The sequence below is a fragment of the Bombina bombina genome, chromosome 2 (assembly GCF_027579735.1).
Source record: "Bombina bombina isolate aBomBom1 chromosome 2, aBomBom1.pri, whole genome shotgun sequence".
NCBI lineage: Eukaryota > Metazoa > Chordata > Amphibia > Anura > Bombinatoridae > Bombina > Bombina bombina.
The window spans coordinates 496,453,475-496,469,901 of record NC_069500.1 but is presented as its reverse complement, the minus strand read 5'-3'; the positions used below and the strand labels follow the sequence as shown (position 1 = coordinate 496,469,901).

The window sequence follows — 16,427 nt, the reverse complement described above, 5'->3', positions numbered from 1 at the left end:
AGTTAAGAACTATTTAATAGCTAAAATAGTTAAAATAATTACAAAATTACCTGTAAAATAAATCCTAACCTAAGTTACAATTAAACCTAACACTACACCATCAATAAATTAATTAAATAAACTACCTACAACTACCTACAATTAACCTAACACTACACTATCAATAAATTAATTAAATACAAATAAAATAACAAAGCCCCCAAAATAAAAAAATGCCCTACCCTATTCTAAATTACTAAAGTTCAAAGCTCTTTTACCTTACCAGCCCTGAACAGGGCCCTTTGCGGGGCATGCCCCAAGAAGTTCAGCTCTTTTGCCTGTAAAAAAAAACATACAATACCCAAGCCCCCCAACATTACAACCCACCACCCACATACCCTTAATCTAACCCAAACCCCCCTTAAATAAACCTAACACTAAGCCCCTGAAGATCTTCCTACCTTGCCTTCACCTCACCGGGTTCACCGATCTGTCCAGAAGAGCTCCTCCGATGTCCTGATCCAAGCCCAAGCGGGGGGCTGAAGAGGTCCATGATCCTGCTGAAGTCTTCATCCAAGCGGGGCAGAAGAGGTCTTCCATCCGATTGAAGTCTTTATCCAAGCGGATGGATGTTCCGCGTCGGAGGTCTTCAGGATGCTGCCGCTCCGCTCCGGATGGATGCCGCTTGGATGAAGACTTCAATCGGATGGAAGACCTCTTCTGCCCCGCTTGGATGAAGACTTCAGCAGGATCATGGACCTCTTCAGCCCCCCGCTTGGGCTTGGATCTGGACATCGGAGGAGCTCTTCTGGACAGATCGGTGAACCCGGTGAGGTGAAGACAAGGTAGGAAGATCTTCAGGGGCTTAGTGTTAGGTTTATTTAAGGGGGGTTTGGGTAAGATTAGGGGTATGTGGGTGGTGGGTTGTAATGTTGGGGGGCTTGGGTATTGTATGTTTTTTTTTACAGGCAAAAGAGCTGAACTTCTTGGGGCATGCCTCGCAAAGGGCCCTGTTCAGGGCTGGTAAGGTAAAAGAGCTTTGAACTTTAGTAATTTAGAATAGGGTAGGGCATTTTTTTTATTTTGGGGGGCTTTGTTATTTTATTAGGGGGCTTAGAGTAGGTGTAATTAGTTTAAAATTGTTGTAATATTTTTCTTATGTTTGTAAATATTTTTTTATTTTTTGTAACTTAGTTCTTTTTTATTTTTTGTACTTTAGCAAGTTTATTTAATTGTATTTATTTGTAGGAATTGTATTTAATTAATTTATTGATAGTGTAGTGTTAGGTTAATTGTAGGTAATTGTAGGTAGTTTATTTAATTAATTTATTGATAGTGTAGTGTTAGGTTTAATTGTAACTTAGGTAAGGATTTATTTTACAGGTAATTTTGTAATTATTTTAACTATTTTAGCTATTAAATAGTTCTTAACTATTTAAAAGCTTTTGTACCTGGTTAAAATAAATACAAAGTTACCTGTAAAATAAATATAAATCCTAAAATAGCTATAATATAATTTATATTGTAGCTATATTAGGATTTATTTTACAGGTAAGTATTTAGCTTTAAATAGGAATAATTTATTTAATAAGAGTTAATTAATTTCGTTAGATTTAAATTATATTTAATTTAGGGGGGTGTTAGTGTTAGGGTTAGACTTAGCTTTAGGGGTTAATACATTTATTAGAATAGCGGTGAGCTCCAGTCGGCAGATTAGGGGTTAATGTTTGAAGTTAGGTGTCGGCGATGTTAGGGAGGGCAGATTAGGGGTTAATACTATTTATTATAGGGTTAGTGAGGCGGATTAGGGGTTAATAACTTTATAATAATAGCGGTGCGGTCCGGTCGGCAGATTAGGGGTTAATAAGTGTAGGCAGGTGGAGGCGACGTTGTGGGGGGCAGATTAGGGGTTAATAAATATAATATAGGGGTCGGCGATGTTAGGGCAGCAGATTAGGGGTACATAGGGATAATGTAAGTAGCGGCGGTTTACGGAGCGGCAGATTAGGGGTTAATAATAATATGCAGGGGTCAGCGATAGCGGGGGCGGCAGAATAGGGGTTAATAAGTGTAAGGTTAGGGGTGTTTAGACTCGGGGTACATGTTAGAGTGTTAGGTGCAGACGAAGGAAGTGTTTCCGCATAGCAAACAATGGGGCTGCGTTAGGAGCTGAACGCGGCTTTTTTGCAGGTGTTAGGTTTTTTTCAGCTCAAACAGCTCCATTGTTTCCTATGGGGGAATCGTGCACGAGCACGTTTTTGAGGCTGGCCGCTTGCGTAAGCAACTCTGGTATCGAGAGTTGAAGCTGCGTTAAATATGCTCTACGCTCCTTTTTTGGAGCCTAACGCAGCCTTTATGTGGACTCTCAATACCAGAGTTATTTTTATGGTGCGGCCAGAAAAAAGCCAGCGTTAGCTACGCGGGTCCTTACCGACAAAACTCTAAATCTAGCCGATAGAATTTAGAGCAAAGTCTTCTAACTATCACAAAGGGTCACTTTTGGGCCCTATCTAGGTCGTAATAACTTCAAGGAAGGCACTTGGGATACAAATAAAGAAATATGAGATCAACATTTCTTTTTCAGGAATATATACAGTATATATTAACTCATATGATTGTAATGATAATGGGGGAAACGTCAACTGGGTTATGTCATAAAAGCCAAAAAGTACTATAAATAGGCCGAAGTGTCCTTATATAATAAACAGGAAGACTCTGCACTCAACCCTAGAAAGGATAGCTCTATCAGGTAAACGTTATTTCAACCAGAAATAAAAGTACCAAGTTACTGTGTATCCTTATGTTTTACAATAGTGATATATAGGTTGAAGGAAGTCAGCTTACCAGATGTTCAAATAAAAATGTGAATGGACTTTGGCTAAGAGTGAAGATGCACCACCTCGGCCGCGGACAGCGCATTTCCTCAAAGCAATATTTTTGACTGGTCACCTAATATGTAGTCTAGCATCACCAATTAACCTTCATATTTAGATAAATAATTACAAGAATACAGTACTCCTTCAATATAAGATAGCTCCCTAATTTAGCAACTTGAATAACAATCATCTTGGGATAGAGCATAACAATCAAGAGCATCTGCAGTACAAAACACATATAACTTCACCTGAACATCTAGCAAGTGTATCGCCAACCATCCTACGCCTCTGGGCATAAGAGATATGTGGGGTATATTAGGTAAAAAAAAATGAATGTAGACAAATGTTCAGGGAAAAGCCATATCTAAGATTTAAGTCCCAGAGAGTTTTCCAGAACCAAAGATTGTGTTATGTTCTATGGGAGTGGATCCATTCAGAAATATGGGGTATGATAGTAGGGTGCAATATATTGGTGAGGTATTATGTGGTACCCCCAGGGGCTATGAAAATCATAATAGCTATGAAGCCAGAATAGGGCAATAAATCTGCTGTGCCTATTGTGAATGGGTGGTATAGTACTTAGCTATATAGAATCTTACACAAATGGTAATGGCTAGACAATAGTAGGGAGACAACATACCTCAAAAATGTGGGAGCACACTAACGTAACAGCATAGATGATAATCCTCTTGGTTTCTCTAGAGGGGAATAACGACTGCAAAACTAAGCTCTAACATAACAAGGAACATAACAGAATAGAAAATTTGCATCATAAAGCATATATAATGTGGACATTTAACAAATAAACCAACAATCATCCTGTACCAAAGTCAATTATTCTCCCGGAGTTCATACTTATAGGCCATCATTAGGTATTTCAAGAAAGAGCAAGGAAGCCTGTTTGTTACAGCTCTGATAGGGCTTGTAAGATATATGGGCCATAGCAGCATACATGACCTACTAAGTCACCCTTAATGTGCCACATAACTCCATGTAAAAACGAGGGTATTGGATCCAGAGATTAACTAGTTTACTGGCAGATGGTAGTTAATTCAGGACCCATGGCAAGTTAAATGCTAAACACACAGTCTGAGATTGAGTTTATTATGGGCCAGGTTAACCCACCCCTGTACGATATAGTGAGCTATCTCTGATATACATCTTACTGTTCAAGTATCCATTTCCAGGGACTGCATCTGCATCCAGTGTAAGGTTCAAGAAGACAAGATGTTCAGGGTAAGTAGTACAAACCCCGGAGCTCCATATAGCCGCCAGACCAGCAAGTGAACCGGCCTGTCGACTCTGTCGGCGGATCACTTGGGACATGGGTGAAGTGCGGTGAACAGAAGACTCATCCCGTAATTTACCATCTGTCAGAGGGTATTGAGTGCCATTTTCATGTTTAAATTTGCCTCTCAGGAGTAAGTCTGCAGGGAGGATGTCGCAATATGAGAAACCTCATCTCCATGTGATGTCAGGGATGGGGATCATAGAGCTTGGGTGATCTCCCTCTTTAGAAGTGTCGAAGCTGGTACCGTAAGTTTCTCTATGCTTTCACCAGGAACTCCCATAGTTGCCCTTCTGGGGATCTGGTGTATACTGTTCATCCTCAGCTGACAGGGCAGAGTCCTTGCACCAACCTCTGTTTCAAGTGTGTTCCGCACACGTATGGTGCTCGGTTTTGGTGTTATACGTCCCTCTCTCTGTATTTGCAGTAAGGGTATGGGTGTTTTTAAGAAGACGCTCTTTGATTCCCTCTACAAGTGAGAGGTGTGGGCTTGCCCAGCTTCTGCTCTTATTCTGTCCAGTGCAGGTTAGTCAGCCATATTTTGAGTAAACTGGTCCGCACATGCCGGCATTATTCTCTTAGCTACTTGGACAGTTGCCAGAAGACTGCACAACTCCTTTGTCAGGTTCCGGTAATGTTCATCTATGAGCTGGGTCATCCGTAACCCCCATCTGTTTAGGGCCTCCATTTTCAAAGTATGATTTAGGTATATTGGTGATAGCCCTTTTAGAAATTAGATCTGGTTAGACAATTCCTTCTTTACGTAAGTCAGGCAGACTATCCTTGTCTGTTAGTAATAGTCCTAGTACAGGATACCGTAACCCCAGCAATGGGGGGGGGGGGGTCAGTATGTGGCAGCCCCGGACCTGCATTCTGTAATCCCCACAAGACCCGATGTACATGGTTGTCTTACTAAGTTATCGCAGTAGTATACAAGATGGCTTCCAGGCCTGTGAGAGGACCACCACACAGCCGTCTGAGAGAACATAGTCTAAAACATAGTCAAAACATCTGCTCTTAGAGTATATGCAATCTCAAATAGTATATAAGATCAAATTCTCCAATTAATGAAATATTTTGTAAGTTTGATATAGGTAATCTGCAAAAAATCTTCTCAGACTCACGGAGCTTCACAAAGACATGTCTTGCCGCTTTGAGAGCAGGCTCCGCACCCCCAATTTTTTTTATTTGATCGCATTTGGCAGTGAAATGGTGGCATGAAATATACCAAAATGGGCCTAGATCAATACTTTGGGTTGTCTACTAAAAAATATATATATACATGTCAAGGGATATTCAGGGATTCCTGACAAATATCAGTGTTCCAATGTAACTATCGCTAATTTTGAAAAAAAAAAAATGGTTTGGAAATAGCAAAGTGCTACTTGTACTTATTGCCCTATAACTTGCAAAGAACATGTAAACATTGGGTATTTCTAAACTCAGGACAAAATTTAGAAACTATTTAGTATGGTTGTTTTTTGGTGGTTGTAGATTGTGTAACAGTTTTTGGGGGTCAAAGTTAGAAAAAGTGTTGTTTTTTTTTCATTTTTTCATCATATTTTATAAAAAAAATGCATAATAAATTATATGATATGATGAAAATAATGGTATCTTTAGAAAGTCCATTTAATGGCAAGAAAAACGGTATATAATATGTGTGGGTACAGTAAATGAGTAAATGGAAAATTACAGCTAAACACAAACACCGCAGAAATGTAAAAATAGCCCTGGTCCCAATCGGTCAGAAAATGTAAAAGTGCTGTGGTCCTTAAGGGGTTAATAAACCTATAGGAGCTTTGGGTATTATGTATATGTATTATATTGTAAGATGCTGTAATATGTATATAAATTATTTTATGATTTTAATAAACATGTTTTTAGCTTTTGGCGTTTATAAAAAAGAATTAGGAAGAAAGTTTGGGTTTGCGATATTAATATCTCATAGAAGACAGTAACTGCAGGTTTTTCATTTGACCAAAGTGGGTTTTTAACTTTGCGCTATCTATTTTTATAGCCATTATAAATTCTCTCTGTTCTGAAGGTGTTTCACTAATAATATTGTGACCGCACTATAATAAATATGTTATTAATACAGAACATGTTTTTTTACAGTGCAGTCACAATATTATAAGTAAAACAGTGCAAACTTATATCTGCAATAAAAATTAGGATACAAAAAAACAAAGAAAAAAAGGGAGGGAGGGAGGGAGTGGGAGGGGCTCTGCACTACAGAATTTTTTTTTAAGGGAGAGATGGGAAGCTACTCTACGGAATAAAGGGAAATTGGAAGGGGGGGCACCATAATTAATTATCACAGGGAGGGGGAGGTAGGGGGCACCACTACATTACAGAAAAAAATACATTATAAAATAAATGAAAATAATAAACATGAACTGGGTACTGGCAGACAGCTGTCTGTACCTAAGATGGCCACCAGTGGTAAGAGCGGGGAGGGTAAAAGAGGAATGATTACTACACTGTGATGACAAGCCCTTCTGCCAGTACCTAATATGGTGCTGACCAATGGGGGTGAGGGAGGGAAGAGTAAGGGAGTAAGAGGTGTCATGTGGGAGGGCAATCTCTACTCTGCATCAAAAATTAACCTTACAAGCTAACCCATTCACTGGCAAGAATTTCACGTAAGGTTCACAGCTGCAACTAGTAGCATTCTAATTGCCAAAAAGCAATGACAAAGTCATGCATGTCTGCTATTTCTTAAAGGGGATCCCAGAGAAGCTTTTATAACCATTTGTCATAAGACTACAGTAGTTGTGTGTAAATAATTACAGTGAGAAACCCAAAGTTTGCAAAAAAGTTAACAATTTTTTTTAATATTATCATATCTGGCCGTCATATAGTGGCATCAAATAAACCAAAATGAGCCTAGATCAATACCTTGGGTTGTCTACTTAAATATATATATATATATATATATATATATATATATATATATATATATATATATATATATATATATATATATATATATATAAATATATAGTTTTCATAGGTAAATCATAAAAATTAAAAACTTTATTTCTGTTTAATCAGAGTGTTAGCAAAAATACTAAAAATTCTCATGGCCAAGTTTTTCTCTGAAATTCCCGGTAGGAAAAAAGGTTAAAATTCATTAGAGAACACTTTTAGTACAAGATTTTTGGATTTATCTTATTCAATAGCTTGTTTAAAGTTTAAAGATATATATTTTATTTTTTTGTCACAGCATTTTTTGCGATGTTTAAAGGGACATTAAACATAGTAATATAAAATGTTTAATTATAAGAAGTAAAAAAATTGTAATATATTTTCCTTACTTATGTTTTTTTTCCCCTGTAATAGGGCATACAATCTTAAACAACTTTCCAATTTACTGTTAGCGTCAAATTTGTAGGTAGGCTCCTTTTATCTGAATGCATTTTATTAGCTTGTCACAGCTAGACAGTGCTAGTCAATGTGGGTCATATAGATAACAATGTGCTCACTCCTGTGGAGTAATTCTTGAGTCAGCACTAATTGGCTGAAATGAAAGTTTGTCAAAAGCCCTGCGATAAGGGGGCAGTCTGCAGAGGCTTTGATACAAGGTAATCAAATTGGTATATTAAAATAACTGGTTGTGCAAAACTGGGGAATGGGTAATAAAGGGATTATCTATATTTTAAACAATAAAAAAAATACTGTCCCTTTAACTAGGGTTGCTATCTTTAGTTCTGGCCATAACCGAAAACTCTTGCGCCAGGCACAGCACAGCTAGTTGTTTTTTTTTGCAGAGTACACACTACACACAATGCATAATAAAACAAACACTAAATCGCACATAAATATTTACAGTCTCCATCTCACACACACACTCTCTCACACATTCTCTCTCTCACTCTCTCTTACAAAGACACACTTTTACAAACACGCACACTACCACACACTCTCAGGTACACTCTACAACGACAACACTAACACCCTCACACACTCTCCCACAAAGACACTCACTCTTTTACACACAGACTCACACATACTCAGACACTCAAATACACTCACTCTTTCACACACAGACACACACACAAAGACACATACACAGACTCTCTCACACACAAACACGGTTACACACACATGTACATTGCCACAGAAAGACACACAAGCAAGAGAGAAATAACTTTAGGCATGTGCAGTATGTTTTTATGTTGTGTATCTTTTTCTGACTCAGCATCAAACCCGGACACACAAACAGGTGACAGCCCTACCTTTAACTCTGAAAATTACGTAATTTCCAATGTCTGTTAGCCTTAGAAGTGCAAACTCCAGACTACACCCGTCTATATTCTACACATTCATTGGTTGCATACTCTAATGACCCATGTATAACTGTCCCTAATTGGCCTCCCAAGAAGGGAATCTAGGTTACAACATGATGGCACTCATTGCTTTATAGACACTAAAACTAGGCACTTATTTTTTTCAATAACAAATATAATTTTAAAAAATGCATGTGCATAATACTGTCAGAGTAATCTTTGCTTTGAACAAATCAATGTAATATTTATTTAGAGATTAATGTACCTTTAAGTTTCCATACAAGCTCATTTGCTGTTTCCTGGCTAAAAATATAGCTCATAACACTTTTAAATACAATCAGAAAGTTAATTCATGATTGCAGTCATATATGTTTAAAAAAGGTTTAATTATACAAATTACACAAAATTATACAAAATGAATTGCACATGCAGATCATTGACTGAGCCTAGCCACAGCTGCGTAAGAAGGTAAAGCATCCTATATTTGGTGGATTGTGTTGAAGCTGCTGTGAAGCCAATATTTCTCCACCCCTGTACCTGGAACAAACCCCTCTATCCATTCCAGTCCTGTGTGTTCTGCCGGGCTCTTCTCTCTAAGGGATATTACCAACAAGAATCAAGTATTCCTACCACCATCCAAGAAAGATACAAAAAGACAGATTACAGTCTACTTTCTCCTATCCAAAGAGAGTCCAGGATCTTCATTCCCAGAACGGAAGGGCCATCCTTGATCCACAGATCTTCAAGGATAACACCAGGATATAGGAGTTTCCCTACAGCGGATCATCTTTAAACCAGAGCTCTTATCTTACCTCATAAGATTGAGGTAACAGCTGGTAAGCAGTAACTCTTCAATTGATACTACTTCTGTGACATAATTCACCACCAAAAGACTTATATTCAATGTACAATATATATTGTTAAGCTGAGCGCCTCCACTATTATATTGTTTGTTCTCTTTCCATACATATATATATATATATATATATACACACATATACACACACACACACACATATATATATATATATATATATAATCTGGATAGGGATAAGCACTCACTGGATTTCAATACAACAAATATTTATTCGGCAGTGACGTTTCGGGGCATTCACCCCTTCCTCAGACAACCCAAAATGTGATACAAGCAATGTTAAATAATGACTCAAACCCCTCCCCCATCAAATTTCAGCCAATCAAAATACATCCAAAGCAATCAATAGGAGATGTATGTTTAACAAAACTATTACATTTCTGTATAATATCAGCAAAGTGTATACTCTTAAAAAACATGTGTGTAGTATACCCATCTATAGTGTAATGTTATAATGTGTCAGTGACAGTATAGTGAGTGGCTATGGAATATACCAACAGATAATACATGATAAATATGCCCTCTGTAGTACACACTGTAATCAAAACATAAGGTGTTCACTGGATTTAGTGTAACAATGAAAAACGGCTTATTTTGTAAAGCACACAATGTACTCAAAGGCATTCAATTGACTTAATGCAAAGCAACTTATTTTTTTAAAAACATCATATTAGACAGTCATCAGGGGGTATGTATACTCCGCCATTCGCTACCACGCTACCCACCGCGTGGTCTGAGGGGGCGTGTTAGCATCCGGGTTATCATCTAGACTGATCCCAGAGCCTAATGCCCTAAGCGCTGTTATATGTTGCCATGGCAACCTACCGTGACGTAACTAGTTACACCAAAGAGAGGCCATAATGCATAGGTCACCAACAGGTTGCCATGGCAACCCTATAAACACTTGTACGATATACAGATCAGTAAGCCTGCATACCAGGTGTCATAATCTAATCGGATAATGCTCAGCTTATTAAGAGCATAATTACGTGGCAACTAGGTGTGCGATTGACTACAAACTGTCTCTTTTAGAGCTATCCAGTGGTAGATCTGTCAGCGGACATATGGAATAAAGCTAAATGATACATAATGACATATATAAAAGGCCTCTAAGACTATAGTGGATGTAAATTATATACTCTAATGGGGATCTTTGTATCAAAAATTGAGGAGAATATATAGCCACATATCGTTAAATCTAAAATCTAACAAGAATTTAAATTATAAATGGTGAGCCATCTGTTCTATTGCTACTAGAACCAATATGTAAGCTAATTACTGGATCAAACATGTCCTGCTATAAACATTATTACTTACTCCCTAACTACTCTAAAAATGATAATGGAAAACCACAGTGTATAATGGGGATGATCTAGATCATGTAATTCAAAACAGGGGTCTCAGCATGTAAACTGGTGAGATATACAGGACACCACATATGTCTATATCAAATCAAGGCTAGATTAACCAAGTGGGTCATATGTTAATGAGATCATGTCAGTAAGGCATTATGTCTCTAAAGTCCTACCAGTTATTGGATATTAGATAAGAGTGGAACTTCATAACTCCTAGAATATGGTATTACAAGATAAGTCATTAGTAGATGGACAATGCGTGGACTCTCAATATGTCCACAAGGGCTTCATAGAGTGTGCATGGACTCTCATTAATAAATGGGATGTTTAAAGACATCCTACCAGTTCTGACTCAAGAGTAGGTACTATAAGAAGCAGTGCCAGTCCACATTTGCATTCAATCCACCTGGTTGCACCGTTCCGAGTCTGTGGATCCACTTGGCCTCAATTTGTAGGAGCTTCTTCTTTCTGTTGCCTCCCCGTGTCAATGTTGGCACATGATCAATGAGTATGAAGCGCAAGTCCTTCACAGTGTGGTTCATCTGTAAAAAGTGGAGTGCCACCGGTTGTTCCGACGTACCATCTTTGAGTGCAGTCCTAATGGCACTCCGATGGTTAGCCATCCTCTTCTTGATGTCATCATCCGTCTTACCGACGTAATACATCCCACATGTGCAATTCAACAGGTAGACCACATCTCCTATTGATTGCTTTGGATGTATTTTGATTGGCTGAAATTTGATGGGGGAGGGGTTTGAGTCATTATTTAACATTGCTTGTATCACATTTTGGGTTGTCTGAGGAAGGGGTGAATGCACCCAAACGTCACTGCCGAATAAATATTTGTTGTATTGAAATCCAGTGAGTGCTTATCCCTATCCAGATTGAATATTTCGTTAAGCACCCTGGTCTGTGTCTGGGTTGGCAAGTGAGAGTGCACTTAATTGAAGTATATATATATATATATATATATATACACATATACACACACACTGGCAATGATGGGGATTAAAAAAAACAGTACCCTATAAAGGTCACTAACCCTTTTTTTCCAGAGATCTCACTTATTTGTCCAATATTTTTTTACAGTCTCCCAGGCTCCCCCTATTTATCTGCCTTTGATCATATTTACCTTATTTTTTACAACATGTAAAGTCTTAATTTCAAACATTTAATATTGTACTACTGTACTCTTATTTAGTTAATAATGTTGATGTATCTGACAGTTTAAAGGGACAGTATACACTCATTTTCATATAACTGCATGTAATAGACACTACTATAAAGAATAAGATGCACAGATACTGATATAAATATCCAGTATAAAACTGTTTGAAAACTTACTTAGAAGATCTTAGTTTAGCTCTGTTGAAAAGGTAGCTGGAAAGCCCACAGCAAGTGGGAAATAAGACCCTCCGCCCTCTCCCTTATTTTGCATATGAAAAGACCCTTTACATAAACAGGAGCAAGCTGGAGAAGGTAGCTGACGATATTCTCATAAAATTTGGAGCTTGGTTAGGAGTCTGAAAATGCTATTTAAAAATAAGCAGTGTCTTTCAGTCTTATTCTCAGGCTCCAAGACCCATCCTTCTTCATTCAGACCCCTCTGTAGACCGGATTTTACAGAATTCCATCTGCCCACAAATCATTCAGGGCTGCTATGTGACTAATACCGATGGTAGGAACCCTGAAGTTGCCCAGTACCTAATCTTGCAAGACTCAGGGGGTTGTCTCCCAGGTGTGAATCCTGTAATCCTTAGAGAGATGGCTTCATCACGTGATTCCACTGGGGACTCTTTGGAGGTTAATGATGCTGAATCTCTGGAGGGAATGGTAGAAGTGGTTGTAGTTCAGCACTACAAGTGCAAGATGTGCCAGTATAAAAGTGGATCCAAGTCTACTTTGCTTCACCATGTTAGAGATCGTCATATCCATACAGGTGGCAAAGATGAAAAGAAAGACAGAGGATGCAAACTGGCACGGGCAAGAGATGAAGATGAGGAGGAAGAAGAGGATGATATTGTGGATGCCGGAGCTATAGATGACCCTGATGGTGACAGTGACTACAGTCCAGGGGAGGATGTGAATCACGGCCAGGTCCTAAGTTCTCCACCAGGTACCCTTGCCATAGAAAGACCCAGCAGAAAACCTGGGCGCCCTCGTAAGATCCTGCGCATCCATGGTCCTGAACTGAACTACACCTCTCCTCCACCTCTCTCCAATGACAGCCAGAATGATCTGGGCATTAGTCAATCTGATCTTGAGAACAAGGACCCCCACTGTGATCTTGAGAACCAGGACTCTTCCAACCCCAACCCCGATGAGCTGAAAATACAAAACCGACCAAGGGGCCGCCCACCTAAACATTTTCGTGGGAAGAAGTTCCGCAGATATGGAGGACGAAGGTATTACAAGCCCTCCACCAAGAGGTTACTTAGGCCCTTCCTTTGTCGCGTTTGTGGTTCCCGTTTCCTAACACATGAGGATTTTACCTTCCATGTAAGCTCACATGATGGCAGCAGTCAAAACGTCCACTGTCAACAGTGTAACTACCAGTGCCGGAGGTGGTCATCTCTAAAGGAACATATGTTTAACCACAAAGGAAATAAGCCCCACAAGTGTGAGGAGTGTGATTACACAAGTGTGTACAAGAAGGATGTGATTCGACACTCTGCTGTGCACAACAGGGAAAGAAAGAAGAAACCTGATCAGCCGGCAAAAGCCAACACCTATCCATGTCCTGTGTGTAATCGTGTTTATAACATGCAAAAGAGACTGACACAGCACATGAAGACACACAGCACAGAGAAACCGCACATGTGCGACAAGTGTGGCAAAGCCTTCAAGAAACGGTACACCTTTAAAATGCATCTTCTAACGCACCTACAGAGTGTGGGCAATAGCAGGTACAAATGCAAGTTCTGTGATCATACATGCGAGGACCGAAAGCAGCTTCTGAATCACCAGTTTACTCACATGAATGATAAACCGTTCAAATGTGATCAATGCAAGTACACCACATTCCGACAGGACTTCTTGTTGGCCCATCAAGCCACCAAGCATACAGGTGGAAAACCATTTGCTTGTGATTATTGCCACTTCACCAGGAAACACAAGAAGAATCTGCACCTCCATATACAATGCCGCCATGCAGATATTTATGAAGAGTGGATTTAGCGCCACCCCGAGGAGCCTCCCTGCCGCCGCCGACCCTTCTTCTCTCTGCAACAGATTGAGGAACTAAAACAGCAACATGGACAGCTGGAGAGCCAGACTAATCCATCAGAGGAAGTACAGGATATTTCTGCTCAGGACCCTACTGGGGACCTTACTTATATGCTGCAGCAAACTACTCAAAATCCTGGAGAACAACAATCTCAGAATCCTCTTGGAGCAGCTACAGTAATATATGAGCAAGATGGAGAGCTGACAACACAAGCTGCCTTGGATTTGCTTCTGAATATGAGTGCACAAAGAGAGGGCCCAGGTGGAAGTCTACAGGTGGCTGTGGTAAAATCTGGCTCATGTGAGGAGGTACAGGAGTCAGAGGGCAGTGCTCAGGAACCCAACGTGGCTCAGGTCCTCACGTTGCACATGGATGAGAGAGATGTAACCGATGTGCCTCTGACAGTATATGAGGAGTCCAGTGAGGGCACTGTGCAACAGATCATAATTAATGCAGCGTTTTCAACTGCAGAGTACAGCTTGATAAGCCCAGAAAACATCCAGGCATCTCTCATCAGTGATACCGACGTTCAGTCTAGATCTCCTCAGGCCCTTCTTGAAGAAACCCTAAAAGACAAAAGTAACCTGCAGGTTCTGCACAAACCACAAGTTCAAGTTGCCCCAAGTGCTACTTCCACAAATCATTCACATTCAGTATGAACCCGGTGCTCCTTTTTTGCAGGATCAACAGATTCATTTTGTCCCCATGTTGCCAGCACCACAGCTCCTCACACAGGAACAGATACAGATTGCAGCACATTCTGCTGTTACAGCAGTGGCAGGTGCAGCAATGGCTCAGACAGTGTTCAGCACAGAAGTAGAGTCATCTATGCAACCGGAAATAGAGTATGATGTCATTACAATTGGGGAATGAGGTCATCTTATCACTTGGATATGCTGGCATCACTTTGCACACTCCCTCAACTCTCAAGTCTTCCTCTTCACTGCAGTCGACATCATATGGATGATGTTTGCTTAAAAGATTCAGTCATGATGTCATGAAACAGCAGTAGCCATCAGTTATCAAGACAGCAGATCAGGATGGCCCGTTCTTAAGAGAATGTGGATGGGAAATATATTATATTGTGTAATTCCTTTGTAAATTAAATTAATTATTTAGCTCCAAAAAATAAAAATAAAAAAATAAAAAAAAATAAGCAAAACTATACATTAAAAAAAACAAACAAAAAAAAACAAACAACTTTATGGGCTATATAAATAGATCTACAAAACATTTATGCAAAGAAAAAATGAGTGTATAATGTCTCTTTAATATCTTTATTCTCTACTGGGCCTTAAATGAGAAATAGAAATGACAGATTTGCAGAATGTTGTTGAATGTATTAAGCTAGACTGTGTGAATAAAGATGATCTATATGAAGAATTTGTTGTACCAAACTGTATGAAATTGTAAAACAATGTACAGTTTTCCAATAACAACTGTATAATTTGTCAATTTTCTATGTGAAATCATTTCCTTAGACTTCAAAAAAAGTTGGCAAACCCTAGTACTCTATGTGCTACTATAGAAAAGTAAAAGTTGAATTTATTTAAAAGGAAGATTTATATATGGGCAATAATTAATTATCAAGTGTGCAGAAAGTCTGAAGTGATGATTGCTATACCTATTTTACACAATAAGACAATATCTGTCTGTCTGTGTATCTCCTTGTAATTTTCTATTAGCATTCTAACCAGAAAATCTTGCAGGTTTATTTTTGCCTGAAAGAACAAGTCATGTAGCACAAGAGCTTACAATCTGCTTCATTCAGTGATGACTGCTCTTAAGAATGTGCAGTCTGTCTCAGACTTGCAGTTTGACAAAAGGGCTTACAAACTTTTATTTAGTCATGACTAAGCTTTGGAATGTGTAGCCTGTCTTTGTTCCTGCACTGCGCCAAAAGAGACCACAGTCTGGTATTTTAATTTAAACTAGATCATTTGTGAGATTGCTTTTTGGTTAATTATTACTTAAAGGGACACTGAACCCAAATTTTTTCTTTCATGATTCAGATAGAGCATGCAATTTTAAACAACTTTCTAATTTACTCCAATTATCAAATTTTCTTTGTTTGAAAAAGAAGGCATCTAAGCTATTTTTTGGTTCAGTACCGTGGACAGCACTTGTTTATTGGTGGATGAATTTATCCACCAATCAGCAAGAACAACCCAGGTTGTTCACCAAAAATGGGCCGGCATCTAAACTTATATTCTTGCTTTTCAAATAAAGATACCAAGAGAATGAAGAAAATTTGATAATAGGAGTAAATTAGAAAGTTGCCTAAAATTGCATGCTCTATCTGAATCACAAAAGAAAAAAATTGGGTTCAGTTTCCCTTTAATGTTGTATTGTTCACCACTGTAATAAAAAATAGTGCGTTAATGCTTTTCTTAATGTATGTATCTTAATTTGTATATCAATATCTGTGTACAAAACACTTCACATTTTTGACAACGCAAAGGGTAAAACTGCATTTCAGAACAAAACAGGACACACAAGAGATATGAAGCTCCGGTCCCAAATACCTTACAATATAATGT

The 16,427-nt window shown here is 38.7% G+C and overlaps 1 protein-coding gene across 1 annotated transcript; it reads left to right on the top strand.

Moving 5' to 3' along the window:
* The first annotated feature begins 11,331 nt into the window (after positions 1-11,331).
* LOC128647032 (zinc finger protein 335-like) lies at positions 11,332-14,546 on the top strand. The gene is given in 2 exon segments (XM_053699845.1): positions 11,332-11,379; positions 12,234-14,546. Coding segments are annotated over 2 exon segments (2,361 nt in total).
* The last annotated feature ends 1,881 nt before the right edge of the window (positions 14,547-16,427 follow it).